At 42.2% G+C, this 11,940-nt stretch overlaps 1 protein-coding gene across 1 annotated transcript; it reads right to left on the bottom strand.

Moving 5' to 3' along the window:
• Positions 1-1,630: 1,630 nt before the first annotated feature.
• Positions 1,631-2,682, bottom strand: fut7 (fucosyltransferase 7 (alpha (1,3) fucosyltransferase)). Its single transcript, XM_018732874.2, has one exon. The coding sequence runs from the start codon at positions 2,663-2,665 to the stop codon at positions 1,631-1,633; it is 1,035 nt and encodes a 344-aa protein (XP_018588390.1). The 5' UTR covers positions 2,666-2,682.
• Between the last annotated feature and the right edge of the window lie 9,258 nt (positions 2,683-11,940).

The raw sequence follows: 11,940 nt of genomic DNA, 5'->3' as shown, positions 1-11,940 counted from the left end.
GTATGTGTTTACAAAATTAAAAATGCAGTAGTCGTTTTCCTGTTGTCTTCATTTCTTTATGTATGCATGATTTTTTTTAGTTTTTACAAAAACTGTTTTAAGCCAAGTACCCTTGAGACCATAGCAATAAAGTTTGTGTAGACTGGTTTTTCATGTCTACTGATCTCATAGGAAAATTCATCATTCAGGCCTCCAAAGAATGAGCTGTAGTAAGATTCCTTACTGTAGCTTTAATTTACATGATGAGATGTCTCCTTGGACAGTGGAGATTTCATTTTTGTCTCTCAGCGAACTTTTCCCACAAAATAGGAAGCAGTTGTGCAATTAGTGCTCAGTGTTGGCAAAGGTGGCCATGTATAGCTGAGAGGGTTCTTAGGAATCGGAAATGCTGACGTTTTAAAAAATTTGCCCCTCCCCAAGTTATTCAATCTGTTCTGTATACTCTCCCTAATGGGAGAGGTCATGCAGACTGAACCCCACTGCTACCAATATTGTAGGAGTCTGATGGTTCGGATAATCATTTGGGAGTTTTACTGCTCGAATGACTTTGCTGTACTGTTCTCTATATCCATTCATTACGGTATCATGGGTCATAACCGGCAATATGCTGGACATTAGATGGGCATCATAGAATCCATGATATAATAGAAATGTATAATGGCATAAAGCTGAAATGAGCGATAGAATTGAGCAACAGGTTTCCAGAAACATTGTCCTCAGTACTTCTGTTCTCTTAATGCTGGTGTTGGACAAAATAAAAACACATATCAAGGATCAAATGAGTAGAGCCACCCTTTGCCTTCAAAAGGGCTTAGTCTTTCTTGGAATGCTGTTGTAGAAGTCCCGGAACTACGGTGGGAAACTGCACCATTCTTGGAGAAAAGCATCTAGTTCTTTGAGCAGTGAAGGAGGTGTAAATTCACTCTGCACTGCCCTGAAATCTTCTCATAAAGGTTCAATAATGTTTAGATGTAGTGACTGGAAGGAAATTGACTTCGTGCTGGTGTTCATGAGCATTATCTTGAAATATGGGAGCATCGTGAGGGAACGGTGTTTGCATCACAGCGCACCTGGTCCTGTAGAATTGCCTCATTCCTTGGCCATTAAACAACGCTGAGAAATCATCAGACCTACTGACTACTACACGATGGCTGCCCACACCATTATGGATCCCCCATCATGTTTAACAGTTGGCAGTAGACATTGTGGGTTGGAAGCATCCTTTGCTTTTCTTCAAAAGTATATTCATGCATGCGTGGGGGGGGGGGGGGGGGATGATAACCTGGACCCCCGAGCAACAGAAAAAAGTAAAGTTTTGTGCTCGTTACACCACGTCATGTGTTTCTGTGCGTAGGCCTGGAATGTAAGCAGTTTTCTAAGGGCAGCTCTGTCATAATCCCACCTTTATAAATCTTGCAACAAACTTTTTTTTAAAGACTGGGTCAAGAAGTTACCAATGGCGCCCTGAGGTAATTTTTGAGGCTGTACTTTTGTGGCATTTAGTAACTAGCTGAACTGTCCCCATCACTGAGCTTAAACTTGCAAGCAGTGTTCTTCTTTACTGATGGATATTAAGGTAGAAATAAGTCAGACTTGCTAAGAGTCTTTATATAGTTCATACCTTTAGGATCTACCTATTTGCCCAGGCATGCAGATTGTGGTAGACCTTCTTGTTAAGGGGTTTCTGGTAGAGGGTGCAGATCTTGCACAATCGCTCCCGCCAGTCTGCATAAACTTTCACCTCGTAGTGCTCCTGCCACTTGAAGTAAGATCTGTATTGTGTCTCGTTTGAAGCTAGCTGCTTGAGGAAATCGACCAGGCTGTCTAAAGATTCAAAGTCATCTACGTGGATGAATGAATTTGGTGGCACCAAGAGCTCGTAGTTTTTCCGCGGGGGGCCAAGAACCACCGGTACGGCACCCGCTTGAAATGAATTGCGCCACAGCTTTTCTGTGATGTAGTCCTTAAACTCGGAGTTCTCGAAGGCCAGGTAGAAGTAACAGCGAGAAATAGTGGGGAGAAGTTCCTTAACCGTCAGCGGTCTCTTTGCCCAATTCCCATACACCTGCACTTTGATCAGCTTCTTCAGACTCTCGTATACCTTGCTTCGTCTGTGCTGGGTGACGTAGTTGCTCACCACCCAGCAAGCTAAGAATGACTTGTTTTTAGGGATTATGTACTCCTTGGTGGTTTTCTTTGGAACGAGTTCTCCGTAGGGCATGAAGATGTCAGCATCTCGACGGTAACTCATAGTCCAGTTGAACAGGCCATTGTAGGCATACAGGATACCATTGGAGGCTGGTGATTCCAGTGAAAGCCATAGCCACTTTTGCTCTGGAGGTCGGCAGAGATCCAACGGCAGTTTCTGGGTACCATTCTTCAGCTCGTTGTGATGGAAAACAACAACGTCGGCATAGTAGAACTGAGATCGTTGATTGTGGAGGTGGCAGCGGGGAATGCCGTACCTCTCCCAGCACACATCCCCATCCAGTTCAAACTGGTGCCCAAAGGGCCAGTGCCACAGTAGGATGCTGATGTTAGAATCCATCCTTAGGGAACAAGATTGCCTCTTGTTTGCCTGGGTTGCTAGCCACCGGTAGAAGACCCACAGAGTCCAAAACAGCAGGAAGAATAAGATAAACCTCCTGGGAAGCAATGCCTTCATATCTGAAATGGTGTGGAGGGCAGGTTGGTATCTATGTGTGTTCACAGATGTTCCAGATAAGTTTTATTCAAATGTGATATCTGTGGAAAAGAAGAGGTGGAAAAAACACGAACAATTAAATGAATGCATCTGGATTTTTGCTTAATGAACATACCCCCTCCCCAGGCTTTCCATGTGTGCACCTGTTCAGAATTTGTTGGTGAAAGGTGCATGTAGGGGCTTAAGTGTAAATTTGTACTACAGGGTTTTTTTAGGGTTTCTCAAGGAGAGAAACTTCCTTTTGACCCTATATTTACATTTGTTCATTTAGCTGAAACTTTTCTCCATTGGAGCTTACAGTATTAAACTATGTCAAATTATTTACCCATTTATACAACTGGGTAATTTTACTGGAGTAATTTAGGTCAAGTACCTTGCTCAAGGGTATTGCACCTGGAGGTGGCACTTAGGACCCAAAGGTCATAGGTTTAAGGCAGCTGCTCTAACTTACACTACCAGCTACCCTAGTTACATGCTATTTAATTAAACAAAATTAAAATTTTACATAGATATATTCATTAAACAAAGCGAGAACAGACAATAGTGACTCAATTTGAGTGCCTTTTGAAAGCATTAGAAAAGAATTTTCTATTTTTTTTTTTGGATTTGTGCACTTGAGCAAAGAACTGATCCTTACTCAGCCTTTGTGGTACCTGCACACTCTCCCTGTGTTTGAGTAGGTTTTCTCACTGTGGTCTTATTTCCTCCTGTAGTCCAAGGAAATGTTTTGATTGCTGACTAAATTGCCTCTAGTGCATAGTGGATGGGGGGGAGCGGTGGTGCAGCAGGTTTGGCCAGGGACTGAGGCTCGGATCCTGATTGGGGTGATTTGCAACGGACTGGCATCCCGTCCTGGGTTTGCCCCCTCCCCTTCCAGCCATGTGCCACCGGGATGGGCTTCCGGTTCGCCACGACCCCACTTGGGACACGCAGTTTCAGACACTGTGTGTGTGTGTGTGTGTGTGTGTGTGTGTGTGTGTGTGTGTGTGTGTGTGTGTGTGGTGGATGTTTATGAGGATACCCTGCAGGTCCTGATGTTCTGCCTGCAATATATCCTGACTAGGTTAGTGCTCTTTTCTTCTGGGATAGAGTCCAGTCTACTGTGACCCATTTTCAGTAGTTATGGATAGTGAGGGAGTGAAGATAACAAGAGGTGGAATCTGACAATGTCTCTGAAAAAAATGAGGTTTTAACAAAGCCTTACACATGTGGAAAAAGTGAGGGTTAGGGTTAAATAGTGGTGGGATGCTGGTAGCATAGTGGTTAGCATTGCTGTCTTTGGATCTAAAGGTCAGAGGTTTGAATTTACCTTCCTGCTGTAGTGCCACTTACCCTAAATTGCTCCAGTAAAAATTACCCAGCTGTTTACACTGCTAAATAATTCTATGTTGCTTTGGGTGGCACGGTGGCACAGCGAGAAGTGCTGCTGTCTCATAGCACCTGGGTGGTGTGAGAGAATGTGGGTTCAGTGCCTGCTTAGTCTGTGTGGAGTTTGCATGTTCTCCCTGTGTCTGTGTGGGTTTATGTTGGGTGCTCCGGTTTCCTCTCACACTCCAAAAACATGCTGTTCAGGATCCCCTGTAGTGTGTGAGTGACAGAGAGAGTGTGTTCTGCTGATGTATGGAAGTGACCCAGTGTAAGCAGTGTATCTAGCAGTGTAAGTCATCTTGGTGAATGAGGTGTGTGAGCTGATAACACTACATAGAGTTCATTGGAAGTTGCTTTGGAGAAAAGGGTCTGTTAAATAAATGTAAATGGAGAAAAGCGTCAGCTAAATACATAGTCAGTTTTGAAACATTTCTGTTGAAATTGAAGTTTAAATGAGGTTACATGACTGTTTTTCAAGATGGCCACATAAAATGTTCTCTCAAGAGAAGCACAATTTATAAACTTTTCTCCTTCTGCGGTGATTTCAAGTTGCTACGATTCAAAGATTTTTAACACGCTCTTGGAAAGAGAAACAAAATAAAGGAGAGACCACTCAGAAAAGACCATCTGAACCCACGCAAGTTAAGAAGGTTGTTATGGATGCGGTGGAAGTTTTTTTCCCAAAAGAAGAGATTTCTTTGGTCACAGTAATGTGGCCAGCCATGACAGTTCATCTTCAGGGGTAGATTTCTGTAGCATGGATGAGGGTGACATCATCTGGTCAAGTGACTCATCAGAGCATTATGAATTAGATGATCAATGAACTGAATGATAAGGAAGGTGAGCTGAGCACCTTGGAAACTCAGTTGGATGCTGACAATGCTGTACATGACTGGCTGTCTGAAAAATGAGTTTAATAGATGGTACAAAGATGATGGTGACAGTGTGATGAAACTTTATGGAGCTGTTAGATTGGAAAGAAATTGGTTCAAAAGAGATGTTTTCAGACCCTTCTATAATGTGTGTACATATAATTAGAGATACGGCATTTCATTTGCATAAGCGGTAGGGATGGCAAGAAACATAACCTCAGTATGTCTCAATTTAGATGTAGAACTTTTTGAGCTAGCTGAAGAACAGAAATGCAAGTGGAGAGTACTGAGATGGTGAACCTGACAAGCATCTATGTATGTAGATTTGAATACCATAAGCATAAAAATGATGGCCCAGGCCATGAGATCAAATTTCGCACAGTACACACAAAAAAGTAGAGGGCCCAATACTGAATTGTGAGGAACACCACCAAACCTTACATCCCTATGTTCAGAATTCAAGTTAACAGAATCAAGGACACATAAGATGTTAAATTATTTTTGGTTCACAGCGGGCCCCCTAATTAAGAGCTTTTGAATAAAAAACTTTTCACCAGTACAAAGTTTTTGGAGAAGTTTTTTTTGTATTTATAAATACATACCACCAGAGTGTGGTGTTTAAGTGGTTCTTATAATAATAATTTATTTAACTGGAACTTTTCTCCAAAGCAACCGAAAATGTGAGGTGTGTCCAATAAGGTTCTTACAGTGATTTAGCCATTTATTATAGCTAGGCTGTTTTTTTCCCATACCAACTGTTATGACCAAATTTTTATGGGTTATTTTCATGCTGTACAGTAAAACAAAGTAATACTCATGAAATACTTACTCATTTGGTCATTTAACCTTCCTTCTGTCTACTTCCCCTAAAATAAAGGATATTGTGTTATTATTTTGCTCTATCAGTACGGGAGTGTCATATTTGGCATTCGCTGCTGTTCTAATTTTCCTTTCCTTTTTGGTGATTCTTTGGTATTTCATATCGTCATTTGCTTCCTGAGATAATGGACCTGACCTTTGAGAGGATGTCTGTACACACATCCCTGGGTGGGGTTGAAAAGCTCTAGCTGGGAGGGGGCATGACTGATACGATGTGTTCACCACCCCCACTAAATCATCACAAAGGGGATCAAATGGGATCAATGTTGAGATACGTTGGTCCGCTGGCTGGCAGAAACAAAATCCCTCCAACTTCTTGAGAAATACAGATGAATCGCTGAATATCCGTGCTGCAGGGATACCGGGAATTCAGGAGAGACAAATATTCTCGTTTTGAGTGAATGGGCTTCGTTTGAAGTATGCTGGTTTCTGCATGCTCGCTGATCTATCAAAATAACCCACTCCAGCTGAAGAAGTGTTTCTGTAACAGCGAACTGTGCATCTGCCACTGCCCTTTTGCTGCAGGTTTGGAGGGGATTTGAATCTGCCTCATTCGGTGCGGACTTTCTTTATCGCGTGTCGTACCCGTGCATGCACGACTTTCCTCCCGCTGTTCACTGACGTATGTTTCAGGTGGACTGGTCACTCTAATTTCCCCTTAGTATATGTGTGAGAGATTGAATGTGTTACGGTGTTCTGCTCTGCTGTACAGACAGATGAATTTATTGCATGTAGATTACTACGGTGTATGTTGCATCTTTTGCCTTGGACAAGGATGTCGGCTAGATACTGAAGGGGAAAGGAAATTCAGCATTTTCTAAATGAGAAATTCAATATTAAAGGGAATTGTAGCGCTAGTGTTATGTTTGGTATCACTGGTCATAATGCATTCTTAAGACTTTCCTAAACTATGTTTCATTAATATTTTTTTTATTTAGATAATGCTTTTCTCCAAAGGGAGGGATGCGGTGGCGCAGCGGGTTGGACTGGGTCCTGCTCTCCGGTGAGCCTGGGGTTCGAGGCCCCCTCGGGGTGCCTTGCGATGGACTAGCATCCTGTCCTGGGTGTGTCCCGCTCCCCCTCCAGCCCTATGACCTGTGCTGCCGGGTTAGGCTCCGGCTCCCCTCAACCCCGAATGGGACAAGCAGTTCAGACTGTGTGTGTTTTCTCCAAAGGAACTTACAATTATTAACTGCTTATAATTTACCCATTTATACGTGTGGATAGTAAATACCTTGATCAAGATGTGAAAGAAAGAGAGGTGACCCCCTTCTCTGGAGTTTTCTGGCTACAAGAGGAGCTTAGAAAAGGCCCCAAAGTTGCCTTAGCGAAGGCGAACGCTTACTCCACTTCAGTATGGGCTGCAGGTTTGCAGTGCTCGGATCCATCACCTTGCCCCCCAAGACCCTATGTCCGAATTCTTGCCTTGATCAAGGTACTTTCATAGAGTAAAATTGCTAAATAATTGTAAGTAGGTTGGTGTACAAACCTAACACGGTGAGTTGCTTTGGAGAAGAACATGAGTTAAATGCAAAATAAGAAAGTGTCACCAAAAGTATTTTTACATGTAAAGCAGAAAAAAAAAAAAATCACATCGTAATATAAGACTAGCGTTTTTTCATACAAATCGAGCATAATCATTGGCTAAATTAATTTAAAAATACTTTTTAGTCAAGGATTAGGCTTGATGTATGCGTGTAAAACGGGCTTTGTATCACAGCACAGCAGAGCAACAGTTTTTTCCCTCCATTCATTTTCCATTAAGATTAATTTTTACATAATAAAACAGCGCAGACAGAAGCACGTTGATATAGTTTCTTCAAGACTACGTGCGACCACAACGCAGCAGGAAAAAAAAAAAAAAAAGCAAGCCCAACGAAACAAATCAGCACTACTTAGTTTCGTATTTGGGGGAAGGGTTTTTGAAAGGTTAAGAGAGCTCATATAATCCAGAGCAGAGAAAGCAGACCTGTGCAAAGCAGATATATTTAACATCAACTATGCTCCTGTAAAAAAAAAAAAAAAAAAAAAAAAAAAAAAGGGGGAATAAAAAAAAAGTAGTGACCTCTTGGGAGAACCCTTTACCAGGTTTAAAACACTCTTTGGCATAGAGAACACTTACCTTGGCATACAGATGCTGAAGAAATCAAGTGGTGATTTTCACGCATCACCTGGGGACCGGCTGCCGATGCCAAGTTAACACGTGGCTGAGTTACGGCTCTTGCGCCCGTGCAAAATCGCACAAGTCGACGGGGAACTAAAAGCTACGACGTCCGAGATGGTCGAAGCTGAGATTGAAATGTCTTTCTTCCTCCTGCGAGTTTCCCTTCTCTGCCGCAGGAAGCAGGTAGACGGGCTGCATGTGTGCGCTCTGCACTTGACAGGTGTCAGAGAGATCCACCAGGGCTGCGCACAAATAACTGTAACCGTGCGTTTGCTGTTTACTCGTAGAGGTGATCACGTAGATCTCTCGCTCTTTCTCACGCGCTCTCTTTTTGACTCTCCTCTACTTCCTTAGTTATCAGACTGTGAACGTGCCAAAATGAAATATGAATCATAACTGGTCGGTCCGAGCTGTGGCGGGCAGTTCTGAGAAAAGTCACCATCAGATTATGCGCGAATCAGACTGTTTTGGGTTCAAAATGCTGATAATATGTTCGCACCTCCCGGATCTGATTCTTCCTGTGCTGAACAAGGTTTGCAGTGGCAATACCGCAAGTGGTGAATCTGCTTGACTGAGATACTGACAAAAGTGCAAAATGGAAGGAAGGGGGGAAGGTGGGTGTTGATGGGGAGAGACACAGGGTGACTCAGCTTAGTACCTGAAACAGGGTAGGTAATTTTAATTATTGCAAACTGTAGGTAGATACATATATAAAGAACGCTTTACTAACCGAATACATTTGCTCGTGTACTCATTCAGAATCCATCCTCGTTTAAACACATTTGAAATAATAGAACACTGAAACAGTACAATGAAAAAGTTTGAAGCGAGTGCAGTACAATAACGCACACACACACACTGACTGAAACCGCTTGTCCCAAGCAGGGTCGCGGTGAGCCGGAGCCTAACCCGGCAAGACAGGGCGCAAGGCTGGACGGGGAGGGGACGCACCCGGGACTGGATGTCAGTCTGTCGCAAGGCACCCCAAGGGGGACTCGAACCCCAGACCCACCGGAGAGCAGGCACAGGCCAAACGTGCTTGGCCACTGCGCCCCCCTGCAGAACAATAAATAGCGCACAGATTTTACAACTGGGATGTGAATTAGCTGTGTGTATCTGGTATATGTCACGGGCAGCACAGCAGGTAGCGCTGCTTTCTTACAGTGCCTGGGTGGTGCGAGAGGATGTGGGTTTGATCCCCACTCAGTCTGTGTGAAATTTGCATGTTCTGCCCATGCCTGCGTGGGTTTCCCCTGGGTGCTCTGGTTTCCTCCCACAGTCTGAAGACATGCTGTTCAGGTTCCCCCATAGTGTGTGAGTGACAGAGAGAGTGTGTTCCACTGATGCATGGATGAGTGACCCAGTGTAAGTAGTGTATCTAGCAGTGTAAGTCACCACGGTGAATAAGGTGTGGGCTGGTAACACTACATAGAGTTCACTGGAAGTTGCTTTGGAGAAAAGCATCTGATAAATTCATTTAAATCTAAGTAATGTGAGTATAGAAGTACAAAGAGCACTAAGTGTAAATAGGTGTAACTTTTGATACTTTACCTTTATTCTTTATGTGTGGGAACAGAGAACCACCTGCATTTTCTGCCTCGCTGTGGAAACCATGCAAGTACTCTAAGGTTGCCACAATGGCTCTATCACCACCATCATCATCATGTGGATTGGATGACAGACGTCTGTATTTGACTAAATTAACTTTTTCCAGTGTACATTTGCAGGGGTGTGTTTTTTTCTTTCTGACAACCCTTTCTGGCACATCCTTTTGTGAGACTCAACGCGAATCTTCATTGAGGCATTAAGGAACAAGTCTGAGGTTGGACGCATGCGCTCAGGTTGCGATGGTTGGAAGTTTCCATAATGCAGAATGGAGCAAAGTGTGAGGAGTGAGGTGGGTGTGAAAGCATTTAAAGTCAGGATGTTTTGGCATACCGCTTCACAAGGTGTTCTCCTTGGATGGTTCAAGGTGACACTTTCGGTTTGGCAAACGCCCTGCTCGTCTCGCATTCCAGTTGACTTTCGCTTGTTGGTGTGGTTATGGTCCTAGGCCACCTGCACCCCTTAACCACTGTCGTATCTGCTGCTTGTAATCTCACTCGGTTTTTCGTTTTTTTTTTTTTTTTTTAAAACAGGAAGTACAATATGAGGCCTGACTAAACAGCGACACCTCAAAGGCTATAAAATAATATCTGCAGCGTTGCGCAAATCTACTGCGTCCTGACGGTCTGACATTAATCCCTTTGTGAAAGTGTCTTCCAGATTCTAACAAACACCCCACGGTTGGTCCTTCCCTATTTTAAAAAAAAAAGGGGAAGAAAGAGAATGACCACACTTACTGTTTACTCAGGTTCTGGGATGTAATGCTAAATGCTTCCTAAAGAATTAAGATCAAGATCACAGGAAAAAACACAACATTGGAGATACGGCGATAGGGCTGTTAGGTCTCACGTTCAAATGCCCTCACCATCTGTAGCACCCTTGACCAAGGTTCTCGCCCTCAACTGATGCAGTAAGAACATCCTGCTGTGTTAATGGATTAATCATTTGTAAAGTTGATAATCTATCATATTCAAATTGTCTTGTAGGAAGTCAGTTAAATAATAATATTACTAGGGGCACAAAACTGAACTCCAGTCTGATCCCTGTAGGTCGTGAGTGGAACGGTTCAATTTTGCATTTGACGATGACGTTTCAAAAGATGTTGGTAAGGAGCAAACCGATCCAGTCTGCAGCAGAACCGAGCCATACAGTTCACATTTATTCATTTAGCAGATGATTTCTCCAAAGCGACGTACATCTCATAGAAAATACAACGTGTGCATTACATTAGGAGGAAGAGACATACAGTAGATGCAGATGTGTGATTCTTGAGTAGAGTTTGTGTCTTTCCACCATATGAACCAATGTTCATCGCACAAGTAGCTGCGTAAAACTTTATCAAAATATCGACTGTTCCTGATCCACCTTCCTAGTAATTTTTTTTTTTTTTTGAGACACATGTAAACATTTATGTTAGAGTACAGGAGTCATGGTCTCAAAGCTCCAGTGCATGAACATTTACACCTCACATGAACTTAAGAGATCATGGGTGAAGTGAGTCTGGAAGAGGTGACTTAAATTTTTATTGTATGGAACAATAAACTGAAAAATGTACGGAAGGCAGTAAATGTTTGCAGAATGCTGTACAAGGAATGTCTCATTTTATTAGGGCTCTTTTATTAAAAAAAAAGTTCTATTTCAGTCAGCAGTAAGAAGACTCTTGATGATGGTGGATGATTTTTGTAAGAAAAATTTGTGACTATAGCCTGTCACTCACTATTTTCATCATGTTTCATCAGAAGCTGAAACTGAAACTCACAACTGAGAAAGTAGATATTTTAACGCATTTATTCCTGAACCACAAAACTGGTTGATGAACTAATAGATCTATAACTGAAATCTATTCAGATATGAATCTTTCAATATTTTATTATCATCTGACATATTATTATTATGAATGCAATTTATTTTTTTTTGTGCAACACTCAATGGGTCTTTTATTTTAATCGAAGCCATTAACATGTAGTAAGTAATATTTCTCCAAAAAAAACCCCACGGATTCGGATAACAATAAATTAATTCCATTTTGCATTTATTTTGCATTTATTTTGCGTAAGAAAATTTCCATGGACAGTGACCTCTCAGTTTAATCCAATATTAATATTATTTATATTTTTAAAATAAATTCCATGAGAATTTTAAGTACGTATGCCAAAATTTGTAATCACCTACTGTACATATTATATGTGACACCTGATATTCCGTCAAAAAAAAATCTGATCTCGGATCAGTTCATTCATCCCTCGTTACGACATGTGCGGTTACATTCATCGTAACTTGTCGACATGCCGGAATCTTAGTTTCGGACCACTGATATAAAGCCTCGCTTTTGATTGGATACAATTTCT

The sequence above is a fragment of the Scleropages formosus genome, chromosome 6 (genome assembly GCF_900964775.1).
Source record: "Scleropages formosus chromosome 6, fSclFor1.1, whole genome shotgun sequence".
Lineage (NCBI taxonomy): Eukaryota > Metazoa > Chordata > Actinopteri > Osteoglossiformes > Osteoglossidae > Scleropages > Scleropages formosus.
This window is presented reverse-complemented; position numbering and strand designations above follow the sequence as displayed.

Excerpts from the sequence above, each read along its gene's own strand:
- fut7 (XM_018732874.2), bottom strand. The coding sequence starts at position 2,665 with ATGAAGGCATTGCTTCCCAGGAGGTTTATCTTATTCTTCCTGCTGTTT.